At 45.5% G+C, this 23,080-nt stretch overlaps 1 protein-coding gene across 3 annotated transcripts in view; it reads left to right on the top strand.

Moving 5' to 3' along the window:
* STAC (SH3 and cysteine rich domain) overlaps nt 1–23,080 on the top strand; it is a 158,738-nt gene that overhangs the window by 56,831 nt on the left and 78,827 nt on the right. For 2 of the 3 annotated variants that reach the window (XM_045904073.3, XM_045904070.3), the window contains exon 2: nt 4,817–5,096. In XM_045904073.3, the coding sequence (XP_045760029.1) occupies nt 4,817–5,096 (280 nt within the window). The remainder of the gene's footprint in view (nt 1–4,816; nt 5,097–23,080) is intronic. The other variant, XM_045904071.3, reaches the window with a different exon arrangement.

Here is a 23,080-nt window from a genome sequence, read left to right as displayed (position 1 = left end):
CAGTCTCTCCTTCTCAGATTCCTTTGTTTTTTTCTTAATCATCTTGGCCTCGAAATATTTCCTTAATCTTCTTGACCTCCAGGTCTCCATCCTCAGAGCACTTCTCTTCAGTGTTCGCACTAACTACATAGTGATCTCATCAAGCCTCATAGCTGTAAGTACCATCTATGTCTTTGTGACTCCCACATGTATTTCTCCAGCTTGGACCTCTCACCTGAATCCCAAGGCCATATACCCAGCTCCACATGAATTCCACATAAGCATTTTCAAACTTACTTTCCCCAACTTAACTCTTCATCCCCACCCCACTGCCCCACACCAACTTGCTTCCTCTCCAGGACTCTTCTTTTGAGTAAATGGTCCCTCCATCCATCCACTTGCTCAAGCCCAAAACCTTGAAATCATTCTTGAGTCCCCTCTTTCCATCGTACTCCATATCCAATCCCTCAACAAGCCCATTTGGTTCTACCTTCATACTGTACCCCATATTCAACCATGTTGTACTATAACTATGGCAGGCCAAGCCAAAATGGATTCTCCCTGGGATAATTGCAAGAGTCTCCAACTTGTCTCCTGGCTTCCATCTTGCCCTCCTGTAGTCTGTTTTCCACAGAGCAGCCAGAGGAACCCTTTTAAAATTCTCTGCTCAAAACCATCACCCTTAGGATAAATTCTAAGACCCTTGCCATGGCCTGCAAGGCCTGGCATAAAGCTGACCCTTGACTTCTCTGCCCCTTTTCTCCTTCAACTTTCTGCCCCAGACACACCCACCTTGTCAGGGCCTTTGCCTGTAGTTTCCCCCACTACCCAAATTGTTCTTCTCCAAAGTAGCTCATGCCCTCACTTCTCATGTGTCTCTGCTCCAATGTGACCGGTCAGAGAAGCCTTTCTTGTCACTTTCTAAAGCCTGGCTCCACTTTTATTTCCTTCATGTCTCTTATCCTTACCCAAATTTATATTATATACATCTTTTATTATTTATTTACTTTCTGTCTCCACCCACTAGACCTTAAAACCTTAAGGGGAAGGATTTTACTTTTTTCCACTGCTATAACCCCAAAGCCAAGGCCAATGCCTGGCTCATAGTAGTAACACAATAAATATTTATTAAATGAATTATTGAATGAATGAATGATCTCTTACTCATCAGATCACCAGGATGATTACATGAATTAAAATATATAGAGCAGTTTCTAGCACATGGCAAAGTACTTGAGAATATATGTTCCTTCTCCCATTATTATTATTAAAAAAATGGAGTTGGGTTGTGCCAGTGTTGTCTGGAAGATAATCATTTTGTGACATCTGCTATTATCGGGGTTTGCTTCTATTTCTGTATTTTATATGTTCCCATCTGGCCTCTACTCTTTGGGGAATAATTAGAGAAAGTGTGTTCCTTTGAGCTCACTGCTCAGACTTTGTTTAACTTGTAGGCCTTTCTTTTAAGCTACCCACTTGAATAAGTAATGTTACATTGGCTTCCAAGGCAAATTCTCCAACTCTGTAGGCAGGCAGGCTCTGAAAGTCTGACACAGTTTCCAGCCACATCCCACAGGACAAGGAAAATGCTACAGGTGTCTTGGCATCATGCTAAAACTTCAAAGGAACACAGAATACCATATATGGAAGTTTCTGAAGGCAGAAATAAAGCACACGAGCACAGGAGGAAGACCAGACTGGACGTACGTAGGCAGCACCCCATGACCTTCCCTGGCCTAGCAACAGAATCCACAGAGTCTGTCAGAGAAGCCTTAAAGGGAAGTCTGCCCTTTGATAAACAGCTATGCTCCTTTATTATTTTTAAGAAATTTGAAATATATAAAATAAGGGAAATAGCTCCCCAAAAAGCAGATTTGCTTTCTCACTGCACATCCTTTCCCACTCTCACTGTCTGCCAAAAGTAGTTCTGTCCCCCCGAGGGTGAAGGGTAAGCTCTCCTCTATTCCCTCTCCATCACCTGTCCATCACTGCCAATGTGAAGAATGGGGGCTTAAAGGTAAATTTAATTCTGAACCCTGGGCTTGACTCATGTGAGCTGTGTGACCTTGGGCAAGTCCCTTAACCTCCCTCAGCCATTTCTACAGGAGTAAAACAACAGTGTCTTCACTGGATGGTTGGGAAGATGAAGAAGGATCACCTGGGGATGCACCTGCTATTATTACAATTAGGATAGGTGCTTTTGTTCTGCTTCTGAGACAAGAGTAGCCAATTTATTGAACCATCTGAACTCCATGACAGGATTTTATTTTTCTATATGATGATATTTGCTCTGATAAAGCACCCTCGCCCTGGGTTGCCAAGCCCACAACAAAATCTTCACAGATTCCTTAACTTCCTGGTCACTTTATTAAAATCTGTCCACAATAAAACTCTAGTCTTATCTATTTAAACCCCCCTTCCTCCAGCACCAGCCCAGGCAATAACTGGAAGGATGCGAAGTAAGGAAGGTCTGTTCTTCTCCTTTATGGCTTTCTGGCCCTCACCCTGGTGTGGCTCTGTCTCAGTGAGTGCTGTCTCATGCCCGCTCTCACTTAGCTTTGCTGGAGATGGAGGGTCCTCTTCACAATAAATGCAGGGCTCCCAAGGACGCATGACCCTGCTCCCCTATATCAGTCAGGATAGGCTAGGTTATGGTACAGTAATGAACAACACCAAAATAACTCACCAGCACCTCCTTCTCTTCCTTCTTTGGTGGCTATAGCGCCTCTGGTGGGTTTGGGCCATAGGGCAAAGGGAAAGAGACAGTGTTCTTGGCCAACCCACTGTTTCTGACCTTTAAATATAGGGTGTTGTTGGTCTCTGGCTAATGATGCCTCATTGCTGGCTAAGTGGAGCTCCTCTAGAGGGCCCCAACAAGGCCTCCTCCCCAGATGGCTCCCTGAAGTGGGGAGCTGGCTTCACACAGCCACAGCCAACCTCACAGGGGGAAAGAAGTAAAATCCAGCACATGGCAGGAAGGTGGGGAGAAGCGATGTATTGCCGTGTACACACAATAGATACCCAACTTAATGGTTTCAAACACCAGTCATCTCTTTAATTGATGGTTCTGTGGGCTGACGATTTGGATGGGACTCAGCTCGACAGTTCTGGTCTCTTCTAGACCCTTATATTCCCTACAGGGAAACAGGGTAGCCCTGCTTCAGTGGTCTTACTCATGTGATGGGAGGTGACTGGACTGTGTGTCTCTCATCATCCTTCAGGCTACATTGGGTTGGTTCATAAGGCAGTTTGGCAGGTTTACAAGAGGGAGGACAAAGCATGCAAGGCATCTTGAGGTCTGGGCTTGGAACTGGCTTAAAATTTCTTCTGGCACCTTTTACTGGTCAAGTTCCCCAAACCAACAAGATCCAAGGAGTGTGGAAACATGCTACCTTTGATGGGTGGGGCTGCAAAGTTACATTGCAGAGGTGAATGGGGAAGGGAAATGGAGGAAAATTATAGCATTTTTGCAGTCTACCCCAAGCACAAAAGACCACATCTTCCTGGTCTTCTGAGGAAGAGGTTGGAGGGCTGATGCAGAGGTGACGTGGCTCGGCAAGGCCAGATCATCTCATCTTATGTGTCCTGGAGAGGTGTTTGACTACACTTGATGGGGGCCTTTATTAGACTCGTGTGCTTAGCTCCTTTTTGTCTGCAACTTTGGGTCAAAGACATTCCAGACAACAGGCAGAGTCCCCATGGATAGTCAATGACAGAAGGAAACTACCTTGAAGGTAAAGTGACCTGTTGCAGGTCATGCAGCTACTAAGTGCTTTATTGCTTTATCTGGGCAAAGGGAGAAGTATGCACAAAAGGGGTGGCAGTGAGAAAGCATAGTAAATACCACAGACTTTCAAAGGGCCACTGTAGCTGGCGTGGACAGAGCAAGGTACACGTTGCTACAAGCTGTCATGGGGACCCAGAAGCTGCCAGTCCATGGAGCCCATGACAAGGAGCTTTTCTTTAGATTTAAGAACAAAGGGAACCTTGTGAAGGATTTAAACACCAGGCTCACATGCTCACATCTGTATTTCCAAAAGATCCTGCTAGCTCCAGTAAGGAAGGCTGGATTGGTGGTGCAGACCGCACCAAACCCAGACCTTTCAGTAATTAGTTCTCCAAACCCAGGTTTTAATTCTTCATAAGTTCCAAGGCAAAGGAGAAATGATCCAGTTTGCCATGGCTGAAAACAAGCAGCAAGGCAGGGAGAAGAGCAGAGAAAGTCAAACAAGTAATCCCACGCCGTGTCCTCCGCAAACACACACACATCCACATATATTACTCATCCATATGCTTCAGACCCAAGCAGGCTTGAGAGTTTCTGGTTCCTGTTCTGTGGATAGTTCACCCAGATGGATTCGAGGCAGTGGCCTCTTCTGCTTTGCCATGTATAGAGACAAGTAGCTGCTAAGTGACCATCAGAGAGAAAGACTGGCAGAGGCTCTGGCATGGCAGACACAGCCATTGAGCCCAGAAGGTCATTCACCTAATATTTCCAATGATTCCGATTCAGAAGGCAAATGGTGTCAAAAGTTCAGTGTCATGGGACACTTTGACAGCACATTGGTAGGACCTCAAGGAGGCGGGGAGGAGGAGCAGGGGCAGAAGCAAAGGCACCTTGGGGCCTCTCTGGGCAGTCTGGCTCAGCACGGGATGGAGAAGGGACTGCCACATACCCTTTAGGCACTGACCTTGCCCACCCACACAGGGACATTTGTGAGCCTCCTTGGGGCGGAGGGTGTCAGCTGGAACAGTGCAGTGCCTGGAGCAGACCTCACCCCCCAAGCATGAGTCTGCATGATCGATCGTAAGAGAGTGTTCTGTCATTGCATTGCAGCTCCAGAAACTAAAACGATCACTTTCTTTCAAGACCAAGAGTTTACGGAGCAAAAGCGCTGACAACTTCTTCCAGCGAACCAACAGCGACGTGAAGCTGCAGGGGGACATGCTGGCTGAGGTCAGCCCCAGCTCCAGCCCACTCCCCGCTTCTGGAAGCCTGACATCTACACCCACCAGGACCGGCCTGTACCCAGGGGCTGGCAGCAAGGCCCATGCCTTTCAGGAGCATATCTTCAAGAAGCCCACCTTCTGTGATGTCTGCAACCACATGATCGTGGGTAAGGCTTCCCCCACCCCTACCTCCAGGTCCCCGCACCCCCAGGAAGGACAAGTGAGAGTGGTGTAGCCCGAGTCCAGGCCCCAGGACAGATTCTGAGCCTCAGAGATGTACATGAGAGCAGGTTGTTCGGGAATGTTCTGGAGAACAATCGTGCACAGGGAAGGGAAAGCAGGACTGGGCAGAGGGAGAAGTTGGATGGTGATACAGTTGCACCTTCAACTAATCCCCCAAGAGCCCTGGACAGTCATCTGCATTGAGGCTAGAGGTCTGGGCCTTTGTACCCCGGCATCACCTCTCACTGTGTATAGGCAGCCCCTGGGGAGAGGGCATAATCCTGGACATAGCAGCTCTTTCCAGCCAAGGGCAGTGGGCAGAGAGGGAATCAGTGGGAGGCAACCAAGACGCTGGGTAGGTGGGCACGGAACACTTCAGTACCGTGGGGGGACCTGAGTGACACGTCACAGCATCCACTACAGGGCGCATGGCGCTGTCTGTCTGGGGTAGCCTGCAGAGGGAGTCTGTGGCTGGGTGAACTATAGGGGAATGACCCGGACAGACAGGCGTGAGAGGGATGATTCTGGGGGAGGCACTGAACCGGGCAGGAAAGGTGATTGAGCCACCATTACAAGTCTGGACCTGGCACGGACTCACTCATGGTACCTCAGAGAAATGGGAGCAGCCTGAGAGTCTTAGGGGTTGTGCCCAGATGAAGAGAATGGTCCATAAAATGTCCCAGCTACAAGGAAAAAGTAGGCCATTCAGAGCCACCCGCACAGAACTTCCACAGTTCATACTCTCCTGCCTCTTCAGAGTGAGTTTAAACCAGTTGTTTCAAGAGCAGCAGTAAATCCTGGTAATTGACCAGTGGCCACAGAACACAGGCCTGTGTTTGCTCTCAGGGGGCGTTAGGATGTAAACCCCACCTCCACCCCTCCACCCCCCACCCCCGGTTAGGAGAAGTTTAAGGGTATCACGACTGGAAATGAGGCTGAAAAATGAAAAATGCAGGGCTGATCCAGATCTAGATGTGGACTGTCTTCCCGAGATGGTGCTGACCCTCCAGAAGTGTAGCCCATCGAATTCCTGGAGCGCCTGGAAGCACCCTGAGGCCTTCCCCACTTTGTGGCGCCCGCTTACAGCCCGGATGCCACAGTGTCCGGCTTGGCATGAATGCTTCAGGGAAGGACACTTTTAAGATCAAGCTGGGCCCAGGGCCCAGCAAGGCTCTGGGGAAAAGCCAGTATGCCCTCTAGTCTCCTCTACCCTGACACATACTTGACACACACCATCCAGCCCCACCGTTTCCCCTCCAGGACCAGCTTCCTGTAGCCTGGCATCTCTTCTGAGGCTGACTGTTGTCTCAGGCCAGATTCCCTAGAAGCAGAGCCTGAGAGGGGAGTTGGGTGCACGTGATGGGTTGAGGGGGCGCTCTCAGGAGAAGGGAGAGGGAGGAAGCGGATTGGGGCAGGGAAGTTGCTGAATACAAAAGTGGTCTCAGTGGGAGTCTTACTTCAGCCAGCTCTGGAGGAGCGCTGGCGCATGGGTTGCACAGCTGGTCCTTCCTTGAGGCCAGCCTTTCGTAGCCTACTCTCTGTGGGCCTCCCTCCTCCTCCCACGACGGAGGCCCTTTCAGAACCCCCTGGGCCAAGTGGCTCATGTTCTGTTGAAGGCAATTTTCTGGAGAAAAGGGTAGCTCTGAGTCATTAGCAGCCAGTACACATGCCTCTGGTGTATTAGTGGTTTTTTGCTACTGTAACTGGGTATCACAAACTTAATGGGTGAAAACAACACAGCTTCATTATCTTATACTTCTGGACGTTGAAAGTCCACAGTGGGTCTCACTGGGCTAAAATCAGAGCGTCAGGAGCTCCATTCCTTCCTGGAGGTTCTAAGGGAGAATATACGTTCTTGCCTTCTCCAGCTTCTACAGACGGCCCCCACCGTGGCTTGTGGCCCCTTCTGTGTTCAAAGTCGTAATGGCAGGTTGCATCTTTCTCACACCACCTTCTCTCTGGTCCTGACTCTCCCTCCTACACCCACCTGGATAATCTTTCCATCTCAAGGCCACCTGATTAGCAACCTTACTCCCTTCTGCAACCTCAGTTTCCCCTTGCTTTGTAACATAACGTGTTCTTTGGTTCCGGGGATTAAGATAAAGACACCTTTAGGGGGCCATCCCTCTGCCTGTGCGCACGCAGTAGGGGTATCTGGGCAGAGCATCGACCGTGTCCACCACAACAGTAGAAGAAAACTCTGATTGAAGATCACAGGACTGGCCTCTGTTGATTCCTTTCCATCCTGGCTTTGATGCCAATCATGTGATCGTGGCACTCTGATGGCTGTGTCATGTCACATGGTGAGAGGCATTTCATTCAGAGTGGGCAAAGAGGCACCTTTCTGTTCAGTGCACAGAGTGGGGACAGTGCTGACCCATGTTTTGCTTATGGCTGCTCCCATGACATAATTAGCCTTTCCCTTTCCAGATAAAACAGTGTAAGGGATTGAGGACAGTAGAAAGACCATGTGCATGGAATCAGGCTGGACTTGAACCCCATGCAGCTGTGTGACCAAGTGCCAGTGACTCACCTTCTCTGAGCCTGGGTCCTCATTTTATAGGGAGATGATAATACCACCCTCAGGGGTTTTGAATGGATCAGTGAACTGGCAGAGGGGAAGTACCAGGCATGAGTACTTGGTACAATGAGCCCATTGGAGTTGGTATTATCACCATCATTATTAGAGGAGAAAATAGTCATTACTCTCCTGAAGCAGAGAAATATATTCAGAGGATAAACCGAATTAGTTTTACAGAAAAAGAAATTAAACTTAATAGGCATAAATAATGGGAAAAAAAATAACATCCAGGTAAGAAGAAGTAATTAGTCCCTCATGTACATGGCAATGTTTTAGGTGCATGTCAAGGATTGTCTATAATTCTGCATTTCATATTTTATGAGGGACCTGGAGAAGCAGGTATGTGTCTGGAAGAGAGTGATCAGAATGGTGAGTGGTGTGTCAAAATAAAAGAATGAGGAAACTCTGGGAGTTTGGCGTGGAAAAGATTTAGGATGTGCGGCTGTGTTTGAAAGTACCATGTTGGAAGAGTTAAGAGACTCATGCAATGTGCCTTTAGAGGGGAGGGTTGGGAACAAGGGGTAAAGTTAAAAGGCAAATTTCAGTGAGAATATAACCACTTAAGCCATGCACTTGACTGAATGAATGGCTTTCCTTGTGAGTAGTGCGTGGTTTAACTTGTGTCAGGCAGAGGTCATCTGAAGGTCTTTTCTTCCTTAATTGTCTGATAGTCTTTGAAATGTTTGTGCTTCCCAAAGAAGCCAACGTCTGTCATCACTGAACTGGGACGTATCAGTGGTTTCCAGTACAGCCAGGAAGGCGGGATCCTGTCGTTCCCTTCACCCCTGGCCAAGACCCAGTTAAGGGGTGGGATGTTCAAACGGGGAAGCAATGTTTGCCCATCTAGCGACCATAAACACAAGGACTGTCCTCATCTTTAGAAAACCGTATTCTATTCACATTCACTTTCTAGTCACGGTCATTCATGCTCTTCCTGTGACCAAGCCCCATTTCAGAGCAGTGTTTGTGTCACTCGTCGATTCCACAGTATTGCTGGGTAACGAGTGCTCTCGAGCCCCAGCACTTAGAGTAGCTTTCTTTGACTCTTACTCAGACTTCCTTGGATCAGCTGGGGTTGGGCTGCTATCACATGTTCTATTGCTCATCTCTTACCCTTTCTTTGGACAAGTGGGCTAGCCGGGGTGTGTTCTTCCCATGGCAAGGACAAGGGGAAACATACCGAGCTTTTAAGGTCTCCGATAGGAGGTGACACGCTATCCCATCTGGTGGCATTCCTCCAGAGTGTGGGTAGGCCCAGCCCATGACAAGGGGTGGAGAACTACACCTCCAGTAGCAGGGACTGCAGAGCCACCTGGCAAAAGACATGGGTACGGGAGGGGTGAAGTTGAGGTCAATCATCCAACCTACCGCAGTACTGAGGGGACCTCTGGATCATTGAAACTTTTTTGTTAGGTAGATGGCACCAAGTCTTGGGGCTGTCCCACCCTTCCACTCCACTTCTCCATCTGGAAGTGATGCCTTGACTCTGACTGTGAGCGTGGCGGGAAGAGGGTCTCATGTCCCGTGCTCAGGATATGGAGGCAGCTTGGCCTCCAACCTCGTTTTCCTGTCTGCCTAGCTGTCTTCCAAGTCTGCTGCGTCACTTTCAATTCCCTATAAATTCCCACCAGGCCTTTTCAAGGCAGTGCTATTCATAACCCTTAAATAGGTGATGATGTGTCTCTATTTTAAATCTCACTGTGACGAGTGTGAAAAGACAAAGGAACGTGTGTTTTTAAAATGAGTAACAGAAATGAGTTTGCCTCTGAGGAATGTCACAATCATTATCCTGGGGAGCGGGGGACTTAGAAACTTCTCAAGTACCAGCCACAATTTCGAAGGACTCCATTTTGAAAATCACAAAAAAGATGCGCCCTGTGCTAAAGAGAACCTTACTATATCTTCCCCCTTATTAGAATTAAATTTATACCCTAGCTGCCATTTTATCTTTAAAAAGACAGAGGGGGAAAAAAAAAAGAGTCAGCCAGGCACTCTGCTCTTTTCAAAGATGAAAGAGAAGGAAAGCAAGCAGACTCCTTCTAGGAAAGAGGAAGGAGAATTAGTGAAGAGCTCTATATGAGGTGGGAGAAAAGGGGAGAGGAGGTGAAGAGAGCAAGCAACGTGTGAAGCAGAGACTGGCAAATGTTCTAACTTCCCGAAAGGAGGCAGGGGTCATGCTGGTAGGTGATCCCAGAGCACAGTTGATCTGCCCTCCTTCCCTTTCCTTGCTCTTCAAACTTAGCCTCCTGTCTCCACAGGTATTACCTGCAGATTTGCTTGCTTCAAGCCCCAGCTCTTCTTCATATCCCAAGTTCTGGGGAAAGGCCACCTGCTGCTATCCCCTGAGAGTGACATTTTAGAAAATATATTAGAGCAGTTTTTGTTTTCCTTTCAACTGAGAACCAAAGGTTATACAATGATGGCCAAGAAAAGTCAGAAGTCATGTGTGAGGTTCCTAGATGATGGATGTTTGTTTAAAAATAAAAGGAATCTGGCGTTCTCACTGTCTAGGATTTCTGAGTTGGAATGGACACACACAGTTTGGTTGACAGAGCCTCACATTTGTTCCTCGCCTGACTGCCTGAGCCCTAAAGCTGGAAAGGCTACACATTTGCCACAAGAAAGTGACTAAGAAAAGTAGACTAGGACCCCAGTCTCATTCCCTGGCTCTGAGTTTCTAATTTCCTCAGCTCTTTCACTCTATAACTCGTTCCCTGTTGCCAGCTTCGCCTTTGCCCTTGGATTTGCACCTCCCCCACCAATGTGGCCCCCAGGCCCTTGGGTTGAGCAGGCACTGTGGCAGGCTCTTCTGCAAGTCTAATCTTGCCTCCAGGACGTGGCTACCCCTTATGATAACCTCCTTAGACTGTCCCTTTCCAGAAAACTTAGCTATGCAAGCCAAAGATGGTCAACCCAAACTTTCATGGAGAGACAAATAGACAGTTAGGTGTACCTCAGCCCCAATGCTGGAATTCCCAGCCTTTGAGTCAAGAAGACTGAAGACCCAGTCTTAGGCTAGGAGAATCCTCCTGGCTTGATGGGCATCCTTTATCCAGCAAGCAGATCCACTCTTCCAATCCTTAAGCCTTGGTGATGGGGACTGTTATGGGTGGGGACTCCTTTTCATTGTACATCAACTTAAATGTATTTCATCTATGGCACCCTCATTTCAGGAGAGCATTGAATTTGCTTGTGGTAATCTGCCTCTCCTTGAAATTTCAGAGACTTGAACAAGCCAACATGCACTATTAACATAACTGACTCAATGTATGAGTCTACTCCATCAATTAAGGAGGTTTTTCCAAAGGACTCCATCCTATTTACTGTCAGATACATTGTTTCCATAACGATTTTTAAATTAACTACATGTTCTTAGTTAGCATCCACTTAGAAGACAGCATATTAAATGGGCTCATATTTCCTAAACAAATATTTAGCAAAACAGCTGGATTTCATTGCTTACAATTTCAAGTTGCTTACAGAGTCACTGCACGAAGAATCATTTGCTTTCAAACTCTCCAGGTGGCAACCACAGAGGAAAGTAATAATGACTTTGTTTCAGGTCGGCATCCCTAAAACAGAGCCTGAGATAGAGATGCTTGTGAAGGTGGTTTGTTGTGGGGCGTGCCCTCAGGAGAGGATTCAGATTCTGCTGCTCTCAGCAGAAGAGGCAGGGGAAGGAGCCAAGCAAGGATGTGCCCTCGGTTGGAGTTGGCTTCAAACTGATACCACCCGTGGGGAGCTCTGGGACACAGATTGCTATTACCTGATAGTCCCACCTTGAGATGAGGGGGCCGGCCTGTATCTCCTGTCACTCAGTCTTCAGAACGGTTTATTCTCTGAACAGAAGCACCTGTGAGCTATTAGCAGCCCACAGTCACAACATCAGCATGATAAACCAGATCTGGACAAGGCACCAGTAGCATCACGACATCTGTAAACGTAGATGCAGTATAAAAACATCCTCCATTATGAATGAATATAAAATGCAGAGGGACCTTGGCATTGTACCAATAACATTGTGTTACTATCATAACAAATGGTAATATGGTAACATTATATGAGGAAATATTACATTACACTGAGTCCAGGACCTTTCTGCTATGCTCTTGTTTGACCATTAGTTTAACTGTTTCCTGACCTCATCTGATTGCTCAGAAAAGCCATAAAACCTTAACCAAACCTTGAATAGAAAAAAAAAAATCGTACACACACTCATACATATGTACATAAAACTAAAAAGACAAGGCAGTGTTTGCCCACCAATGAAGTTGTCTCTTGATGGGAAAGGCCATACAGAAATCAAGGGGAATATTGAAAAGCAGATGTCAAATCTGTGTATTCTCAGAATAGAACTAAAACTCTGAGGTGCCATCAATCACTTAGCCAGACAACTGTTTTAGAAGTTGTACAGCTAATAGATAAGAAAATACAAATGCTCTGTAGAACCTTTTTCTTAAGTTTCAAATAGATCCTTTCCTTTGGGTCATGGTATGTATCCATGTTGAAATGCAGTACCCAGACCTCAGTGCTTTGTCGGAGAGGATTGTTCACTTCTGGTATTTTAACTGCTTCAAAGTAGCACTAACTTAACTGCTACTTTTCTGTAGAGGACGGAATGGTAGTATAATGCCCAGTCCAATAGAGGTAATTCTTTGTCTTCTTTGCTCAGCTGACCCGGGTGAGAGAATCCTGTTGACTCTAGTAACAGAAAGTCAGTAAAACTAGTGCACAAGCGGGGTAAGGAGATTGTGACCCTACCAGATGAGGAATGTTTGCAGGACGTGGCGACGTTTGGCGTGGAGAGACTTTGGGGAACGTGGTCAGTGTCCTCAAACGGCTGAACAGATCTCATCTGGAAGAGGGTTTAAACTCACCCAGGGTCCCAAGTGCCCAATGATGGAAGACTTTAAAAGGGAGAGCTTCTAAAAATAATTCCAGAAGCCCTACAGATTTGGGGAGTGGGGGATTTTCCACAATAAAGTATATGTTTGGAAAATGCTGTACACTGTATTCCCTTTGGATATTGACAGCACACATTAGCATTTTGAAGTCCTGCTCTTCTGAAAGCTACCGGGTGTTATCAGTGGAGAACAGACAGTGGATCAAATGGATTATAACTACAGAGTTCTCTCTCCCAACATCTACTTTTCCCTAATTCCACTTGGCTGTTGTTTAACAGTTTTTGGCTTGTACCTCTTTAGTGTACATAATTCAGAGAGCCTTTTCAATGCTTGCAAAGGCAAATTCGTTAAAGAGTTATTAAGACTTCAGTTCAGGTCCAGTGTTCTCAGAGAACATCACACCCAGCGCCTTTCAAGGAAAGGGGCACAAAATACTTTTAAGCTGGCGTCTTCTGTCAGCTTCCTAAAATGTGATGCCTGCTGCCAGGTGCTAAGGATTTTATGAAATCTCTCACTGGAAATTCCTTACATGAGAAAGTAATCCACATTCCTTCCAGCAAAGACTGAGCAGAAATGGATGCTGGTGGGCTCCAAGAAAGGAGGTTTTTTGGAGTCTCACACAGAAGTAGAAGCAACTAGGGTCTAAGGGCTAGTGTTCAGCTCTGGAGCATCACATGGGGCCTGCACATCATCACCTTCTTAAAATGTAAAGATCCTTGATCAGAGAGAAGATAGAACAAGAGGAGGGAGGTGGAGAGGATGTTACCGTATTTCTCACCACCCTCCCTCAGACATCCTACTCCCTGGGGAAGGTCCTAATAAGTGTTTTTGGAGCCCATTTTCAGCATGCTGACATTTTGCCATTCCTTGTGGAACATCCAAATGCCCTTCTTTCCTGCTTCTCGCCATCAACTCTGGTCCCAAATCTATCCAGAAGCACCCAGTTACGGTGCTTCCTCGAGTTCTTTGGTGACCACTGTTTCTCTGAACTTGTGTATCATTCCTCCAACAGACTAGACATCGGTGAGCAACTTGAAGACATGACCAGGTCTCATTTATGTGCCCGTTCCCATGGCAACTAGCACACACCCTGCACACACTGAGTATTTAGAAAATGGGAGTTCGTGGGTGGGAAAAAGACGAGTCTGCCTTCAAATACCAACCCACAGAAATAGAAGCCAACTAAAACCAAAATAGGAGGGACACTTGGGTGGCTCAGTCGGTTAAGCATCTGCCTCTGGCTCAGGTCGTGATCCCGGGGTCCTTGGGTTGAGCCCCATGTCAGGCTCCCTACTCAATGGGGAGTCTGCTGCTCCCTCCTCCTCCCTCTGCCCCTCCCCCTACTCATGCTCTCTCTCTCTTTCTGTCAAATAAATAAATAAAATCTCCTTAGAAAATAGGGGAAGAACATGGAAAATTCCTAATCCCTCTGAAAGTTATTTCCAGGTATATCGAGGCTACAGCCTGCCTAAAAGGAAACTTGACACAGAAGCCCTGTTTCCTCCTCCGTGATCTTCCTCTTCATTTCCCCTTCGTGTTGCATATTTTAACACAATGTTACTCAGTGCACAAAGGGTCATAACAGGGATATCTTCTTCATTTCGAATTATATCCAGATACAAATAGAGTGCCATCCCATTCTGTCTAATACTAGTGTCCTGAACTCCCACTGTTATGGTCATACTTCCACCTTAGTTTGGTTTTTGTTTTATATTTGCCTTTACCTACTTTTGACTTTAAACGTTTTTGGTCATGTTATCTAAATGCTGCTTTTGCAAATAAACATAATTGGATTTTAGATTTCCTTTATTCCCCAACCTGAATTTTTATTCTAAAATAAAAGAGATTTATGGATTCACATTCATTGCTGTGAGTGAAATATTTGCCTTTCCTTCTTAAAGGAAGGGAAACGAGAAACTATTACTGTGTAGTTTCTATTTTGTGTTTTCTGTGTCCTTCCATTTCATGTGTGTATGTGTGTGTGTGTTAGTCATGTGTGGTTTGTGTGTTCTTTCCTTTTATAACCTCCTGTGTTTTGGAAGATATATAATACACTCTTCTCCTACTGATTACCTTTGAATAAACACTCTTTATTCTACATTTGTCAAGTTACTAAAAAGTAAAAATAAATCTGGCATTTTGATTTCTCTATTATTCCAGATAACTTACCAAACCTTTTTTTAAAGATTTATTTATTTATTTGAGAGAGAGAGAGAGAAAGTGAGCATGAGGGGAAGGAGCAGAGGGAGAAGGAGAGAGAAACCCAAGCAGACTACATGCTGAGCACGGAGCCCAACATGGGGCTTGATCTCACAACCCCGAGATCACTACCTGAGCTGAAACCAAGAGTTGGACACCTAACTGACTGTGACACCCAGGCGCCCCATAACTTAACCAAACTTTTAACCCTGACTCAAGTATGCCACTCTTGTTAATTCAGACTTTTATTGTTATTCCAATGTTTTAAAGTCAGACCTTTGAGAATAAATATTAAGATAGATATACATTTTATAATAAGATTTATACATCTATTTAGACATTTCTAGTTTTAACTGATTTCAGTATTTACCACCTGTTCTATAGTTACATAACATCTCTATTCTTCAGCTCTTGTTTGTTCCTCGGTTGTTCAGTGTATATTTTCACTACCAAAAGCATATGGGAGTGAATTGCCAGGGGCCCCACTTGCTTGGCTAATGAATCTCTTGCAGATGGAGGCAGATTGGTGAGCACCTCAGCGCTTCTTGTAGTTTCTATGAAATGTCCCTCAGCCGTGTCCTGTGTCTCTGTCTCGCTGCCCACTCTGCTTCCATTGAAGCTAGTGGTACACCCTCCCCTTTCCTCTCAGTCTGGGAAGTTCAAAAATCTGGGAATTGCTGCTTTATGACAGTAATTAGATCATCGGGAGTGGCGATTCTGTCCGGTACCACCTCTACTAGATGGTGAAGTTTTATTTCTTGCTTCCCTATATCCCCTACGCTATTCTTCCAGGGTTTTGTTTGTTGTTTTGTTTTATTTCTCCTCTTGACTCCTTTATCGTAATATCAGGACTTCTTGTATTTTGTTGTCAACCCAAAGCAAATGCTGCTTTTAATTGTCTTTTGTTTAATATAGTATAATCCTCCAAAATGTGCCTTTCCCTAAGGCATTGTGGAAAGGGGGCAGGTTATGGAATGCGGTCACGTTCATTGACGAAGGGCAAGTGTGACAGCATAACTTACAGAGGGTGAACGCTGTGGTGCATGCATTCTCTGCAGCATCCTCAGCACCAAGCTGTAGGGGTTGCTCAGTGCAAGTTTATTAAATGAGTGAATGAATAGATAAATGAGTCCTCAACCAATCAGAAATAATAGTATCAGAATTATGGCTAGGATCATTTTTGCTATACACAAAGCAAAATATTCAGAAATGAGAAGGTAGAACTGCAGGTAATCTCAATAACCATGTATCCTTTAGACACTGAGCACAGCTGTGTGCCAGGCCCAGTGCTGACATCTCACACCTTCATGAATTCAAGTGCAGAGACTGGGAGGTAGCAAAGGAAAGGGGATGGACGTTTTCCAGAACCTGGAGGAATTGAGAAGGAACCCTTGCCACTTTCAGCTGAAGGTGCACTGGGCCTCCTTCAGTGACAGACTGTGGTGTTTGGTGGACAGGGTGGGTTTTTTTTTTTTTTTTTTTTTTTTAAGATTTTATTTATTTATTTGAGACAGAGAGCATGAGAGGGAGGAGGGTCAGAGGGAGAAGCAGACTCCCTGCCGAGCAGGGAGCCCGATGCGGGACTCGATCCAGGGACTCCAGGATCATGACCTGAGCCGAAGGCAGTCGCTTAACCAACTGAGCCACCCAGGCGCCCCTGACAGGGTGGGTTTAACAGGCCTCGCGATGCTGTCACTAGCTTTCCAAGGCCTTCCCCCCACCCCCATCCAGGGGACCCAACTGGCATGTCCTGAAGCCAGATCACTGTTGGGAGAATATTTGAACCCCATTTGGGGACCAGTTTGGGGAAGCCAGGAAGCCAGAGGAACTATCAGAGTCTAATTTGTCTAGACATGAGTAGGAGGCTGGTCATACTTAGGCAGATGTTCCTAAATCTGTTTTTCATGATGTACACATAGGCTGGTATTAGGAAAACGTGGACACTGCCTCCCTCCTCTATCCCATCCTTAAACATCTCATGACTAGGAAGAAAAAGAAAGGGACCAAGTGGTGAAGGAAGAATCTTTATATGCATAAAGGTCTCCAGAAAATAAAAATTTCTCAAGTGCCAGACACTGCCACTGTTTAATCAGTGTTACAAAGAAAATGTGAGATTTTATTCCTGTCAAGTGTTTATTTTACTAGTAATGGACCAGAGTCTTACATGTTACAATCTGGGGGGAAGTCAGACAAAGGACAGAGACAGTCCGTCTTAAGTTATAGATCATGATGTCTGCAAACGGTTTGGTGATTTCTTGAATCATGGCATAGCAATGATCTCCCAGAAGAATAATGTTTTTTGTACCCCAAAGAAGAGATTTGTATTTTAGGAGCCTTTTAAGATCATAATTTAGCAGAAAGAAAGGGCAACACAGGACAGTATTTTCCCTGCGTAAATAACCCACTAGAGCGGTGGAGTGATAATTTCAGGTGGTCTTTTGTTTAATTTTTAGGCCTTCCCTATGGATCGCCAGGTAGGTATAGTAATACCATAGCAAATATGTTCTGAATATGTGTGTTTCCGTGTTCTCCCAAGACCCACTGTGCTTCATACATTTTCCCCTTGACCCATCCACCAAGAAATAAAAAAGGTGCCCAGGGCAGAAGGAAAGAAGGAGGAATCATTGAAGGCAGAGTTTGAGCAGTCAGAAAGTGGACACTGCTGTGAATCCTGGATATGCTTTGAGAGTTTTCTAAAGCTGAAGCCGCAGAACCTTTTCCTGACTATGATGCTGCTGATTCATGCCTTCCTGTTTGAGGTTCAGACCAAGCCATGACAGACAAATGTAGAGAGGCCGCCTGCCTTTGGACCCATTGTTAATTCTGTGTTTGGAGGCTGGGGAACCATGGGAACAGGCCATCTTCAGGTGAACACAGGAGATGCAGACCTGTTGGAAAATGTGTAGCCTGAACTTCCATTCAGCTGCCTTAATGGAGAATGTTCCACTGACCTACTTTAGGATGGTCCCGTTGGTTGTCAGCCACAGTGGATACTGCATCATAAGATGACAGAACTAGGCTGGTAGTAAAATATAGGGCAGCTCCTTGTGTGTGTCTGGGGCTCAAAGCATCAAGCAGGGTGTGGTGTGTGTGTGTGTGTGTGTGTATCGGAGACACCTGTGCATTGTGATCCAGTTACTCAGGACTGCGGATGGGGTGGGGGGGGGGGGCAAGGTGGGGAGACCTACATGGCTAAATACTACTAAAGCAATTTCTTTTTTTTTTTTAAGATTTTATTTATTTATTTCAGAGAGAGAGAATGAGAGAGAGCACATGAGAGGGGGGAGGGTCAGAGGGAGAAGCAGACTCCCTGCCGAGCAGGGAGCCCGATGCGGGACTCGATCCCGGGACTCCAGGATCATGACCTGAGCCGAAGGCAGTCGCTTAACCAACTGAGCCACCCAGGCGCCCCTACTAAAGCAATTTCTTAGTAGCTGATCAAACACCACCTGGTTGCTGAAGGAGAAAAAACAAAGCATAGACTGTTCTGTCACATGCTAAACTTACCTGGAAAGAAAATCCAAAAGCCTCTCATGACCCTTTCCTCCACACCCCAACAACATAACAACAAACAAATGAGATGTGGGAGTGCACACATGTACACACCACGCATGCACTCATACCTTCAGTCAGGGAAATGCATGCTTGCATTGCCACAGCAAGAATGTTGTCTAAAGAATTCACGTCACTTCAGCCTGCCCACGACATCCAGGCACCACCTTTACCCTGTTCTAAGGCCATAAAGAGAAGTAACCAGAATGACTTATTAAAACTGAGGAAGGACAGTGAACCAGCCTGACTCAGTTTGATCCAGAAGGCCTATATCACTTTGCATGAGATCAGCCTGCTATCCCTGTTTGAAAAGGACATTTTAAGGAACATTTTCTGGGCATCCATTTTCTTATTTTAAAGATAGAAATAAAAAATGCCGATCTGGTAGGTTTGGTATAAAGATTAAATGAGACAGGACCCAAAAACAGTAGTGTCCACTTATAGTAACTTTCCTTGCTTCTCCCTGTTTCCTCTCACTTCAGCAGCCAGAACTTGGCTGCCCAGATGCCTTGGCAATGCTGACATGCTTAAATATGTCCACAGTGGCACAGAGCAGCTCCTTTCCTCATAAAAGCTGTCACGGCACTGAGGACCTCTCCTGTTGGGGCAGGTAGCACCTGCATGCTCTCAGCTCCTGGCCAGAACCTCCAGGCCATCTTTGACTCTTCCCTGGCCCCTTCATCCAGAAACCCCATCCATGCACGCACTCTGTGACTTCTCTGTGGTCAGATCAGGCCCCTCTTCTCTCCCCCATTGCTCCCACCCCAGCCCAGGCTTCGTCCAGCACATCTCACATGAACTATTTCAAGAATTACCCCAGTCGTGTTCTTTCTCTCCATCTCTACCTCCTCATCTACTTTACACACTGCTGCCAAACCTCATCTGAAAACAAACTGACATCGAATTATTGCTTTTCTCAGGAATGCTTCACTATCTCATTGCCTAAAGAATTACACTCACGCTTCTCTGACTTGACACTTACTCTAAAACCTCCAGGAGCCAATAAAAGCAAAGAAGCAATGAGGTTTTGTCCTATCAGATTTGTAGAAAGCGGTACTTTGTTCATTACCCCAGCAGTCATCATCAGTGGTATGAGCGAACATCTGTAAGAGAATCTTTGCAAACAGACTCAAAATGCGGACCTGCAGGAGAGAGCAAGAGAGAGGAGGAATGGTGCGGAGGAATCGGGGTGGGTATGGCATTCTGGCTCTGCACTTAGCAGATCGAGTGACCTCGGACAGCTGATGGACCGTCTCTCAAACCAAATGTCTTTCAAACAGATTGAAAATTACAATACCTATCTATTTCTTAGAATTTACTGACAACTACATAGAGTGACCCACGTGAATATTCTTTGTGGACTATGAAACTCAAAAACTGTTATTAAAGCCATCTTTATGTACAAAAGGTTGATATTAACAGTATGCCAAATTCCTAGGCAAACACTTTGGGGATGGGGAGAGGGAGTAGAACCTAGACTGGCCTATCAATTCTGGGGAGACCTAAGAAGTGCAAATTCTCAAGCCTTAAGCTAGAACAGTTCTGAAGAAAGCAAACGGGACTGTAAAAACCTCAGACCCCAGACAAGAGAGATAATCACTCCCCTGTGCAGTGATTATCAGTAGGGTTGATAAGGGTGTCAAGTTCAGATAGTTCCCAAATGGTCATGGGAAAGTGATCATTGAGGAGGATGTCTTCTCTCAACATTTGAAGCCAAACACACTTAAGAGAAGGAAATTTTGGTGGCCGTGGTATTACGATGTGAACTAATGACCCAGAGGGCAAAGGCTATGGTCTCCAAACACAAAGCCCCGAGCCAACCCAACTCCCATTGCTATTTTTAAAGCTCAGTGCGGGTGAGGGGCGGGGGAAGTAGGGAGAGTTTTTCCACTAGCAGTCAGGAACCGAAATAGGAAAGATCAACAGAAGCATTTATAAACAATGAATGCCATTAATTTTTTTTTAAGCTAAGAGGGGGTTGGAAAGATGTTAGTGTAGCAAGGAGTGGAGAATATAGGCAGGGAAAGATGGCCGAGGGGTCTTCCCATTTTTTAGTGGCCCTTTCTGCTTGCTTAATGGCATTTTGAGTCACTGGTGAATTACTCTATTAGCGAGTTTCCCGGAAAACTTGGAACCCATCTTATTCAAGTGAAGTAAGGGAGAGATAGGATGGGTTATTTTTAATCAGGGTCCCATGACTAGAGTTCAACTGTGATGGAAAATATGTTCCCTTTTTTCCCCGTTAGCAGAAAACTTTCTAAGTATTGAGTGATATCTAAAGTTTGGGGGCAGTTTAAGCTGCCTTGCTCTCGGTCCAAAGCTCAAGCTCTTTCCAGTACACCACATTGTAAGGACAGTGACAGGTAACCTAGGGCTCTTTTGGGGATGGTGAGAAAGAATTGTAGGTCCTGGGTTGAGCTATGTCTGCCTAACTTCCCAGCATGGTGAGACAAGAACATTGAACAGGGGGCTGGGCACTTGGAGTTTAACACAGCTCTGCTGTGAAGGAACAGTGTAATGTTTGTCAGATCACTTTGCTTCTTTAAGCCCGTTTCTTTATCTGTAAAATGAGAGAGTTGGGCTGGATCAGGGAAGGGGGGGGTGCAAATTGGCTTCCATACTAATTGATTGGCAGTGATTGCCCAGAGAAACTTCTAAAGCTGCTCAGTGAGAAAATTATTGTGATTGATGAGTGGTATCTGCCATGTATACAAAATGAAGCGCTTCTTCGGTACATATACTATATATCTGCCATCTTTAGGCTACTGGTCTCAAAGGCAGGACTTCGCAGAAATTGAATATGCATGCACATCACCTGGAAGTCTCGGTGAAATGCTTATCCTGATTTAGTGGGTCTGGTTGGATCCTGAGATTCTGCATTCTTCACAGGGTCTTAGGTAATACCAATTATACTGATCTGTGGGCCACATTTTAAGTCACAAGGCACTAAGGATCTTCCTGACTAAATTCTGTGATACTCTTGGGGTGCCTGGTGGCTCAGTTGGTTAAGCATCTGCCTTCAGCTCAGGTCGTGATCCCAGGGTCCTGGGATCGAGTCCCACATCAGGCTTCCTGCTCAGCGGGGAGTCTGCCCCTCCCCCTGCTCCTTCTCTCTCTCTCTCCCACGCGTGCAAGCTTTCATTCTCTTTCTCAAATAAACAAATAAAATCTTTAACAAATAAAAAAATTTTAAAAAGAACTATATTCCCAACAAAGGACACCTAAAAAAGAAAAACAAAAATTAATTAGTTAATTAATTCTGCGACACTCTTAACTCAGCAAGTCACTAAGATTTATGTGGGAGGCCTTACCATAGGTACCTGGGAAAGAGAAATGAAGTACAGAAATAGAGAAAATAGCTCATTTTAAATTTTCATAAGATTTCTAACTTTGTCTCTTGCATATATATGTATCTTTCTTTCCATAGATAATAAATATGGAAAGCTTAATAAATAATTGGGGATACACATACACTTGTAAATACATGCACCAATGCATATTAAAAGTTCCAGGAAAACCCAGCTGAGGGAACAATAGTTCTACCTGAGGAGGAAGAGGTCAATGAAAGTTCCATAAAGAATGTGGCCTTTGAGGTAGGCTTCCTACCAAACTCATTATAAGTCTTAGACCTCCCCATTGAGTACAAAGAGCCAAAGTATGCCATATTTTCTTTAAAAAAAATGTTAACAGGGAGTCAACTCTTAATGTCTCAGAAACTGATGATAAAGCCTGCAGATTTGTCCAGGTTAACCACTGCCTCTCTGTTCTTTTGGTAGACTTCTCACATGGCAGGCACCATATCCAAAAACAAACTGGGTGGTTACACTACCTGGTTTTTGTCTGAAATAGTATTTGAAAAGAGTTCTGATGGGCGGCTGGATGGCTCAGTCAGTTAAGCGTCTGTCTTTGGCTCAGGTCTTGATCCCGGGGTCTTGGGATCAAGCTCCGCATCGGGCTCTCTGCTCAGCGGGGAGTCTACTTCTCCCTCTCCCTCTGCCCCTCCCCTCTGCTCGTGCTCTCTCTCCCTCTCTCTCATGCTCTCTCTTCCTTTCTCAAAATAAATAAGTAAAATCTTTTTAAAAATGAAAAGAGTTCTGAACCAGTTCATCCTTTTATCCCTGATTTTTAAATGTGATGGATCAAAGATCTGCTACCATGATGCAATGAGAAAATATAGCTAAAAGATTTCAGTGAAACCTAATTGATTGTGGGGAAGAAATAAATAAACAAAGGACATCAGCCAGAGATGCAATGTTGAGTATGGATTAAGTCAGACCTGCTTTAGGATTGCAGCCCTACCACTTACCAGCTAAATAGACTTGGGTAAATTGCTTAAACTCTCTGAACCTTAATTTTCCACCTGTTAAGTGTGGAATAATAACTAACTTGAAGGGATTGTTGTGTTACAGAGAACATATGGCAAGAACCTAATTCTTGGTGATCTTGAGCACAGGCTACATATCCAGGGGTTCTGATCCCAGGGGTCTCTCAGTTTTCAGCCTCCCAGGAGAAAAGACAAGTAGCTCTGTGTGCAGAAAGGAAGAGGGAATTTGTTATCAGGATAACTGGGTTCAGATTTCCTCTCTACCCTTGTCTCCATGAGGACTTAAACCTTAAAAACTGAGGACTTCCCTCCCCAAAAGCTTCATTTTCCTTAGCTATAAAAAAGGGCTGAAAATAGTTGCTGCCTTTC

Source organism: Mirounga angustirostris, unplaced genomic scaffold (genome assembly GCF_029215605.1).
Source record: "Mirounga angustirostris isolate CCGP_5_RB_7025 unplaced genomic scaffold, mMirAng1.0.hap1 SCAF_1, whole genome shotgun sequence".
Taxonomy (NCBI): Eukaryota; Metazoa; Chordata; class Mammalia; order Carnivora; family Phocidae; genus Mirounga; species Mirounga angustirostris.
This window is presented reverse-complemented; position numbering and strand designations above follow the sequence as displayed.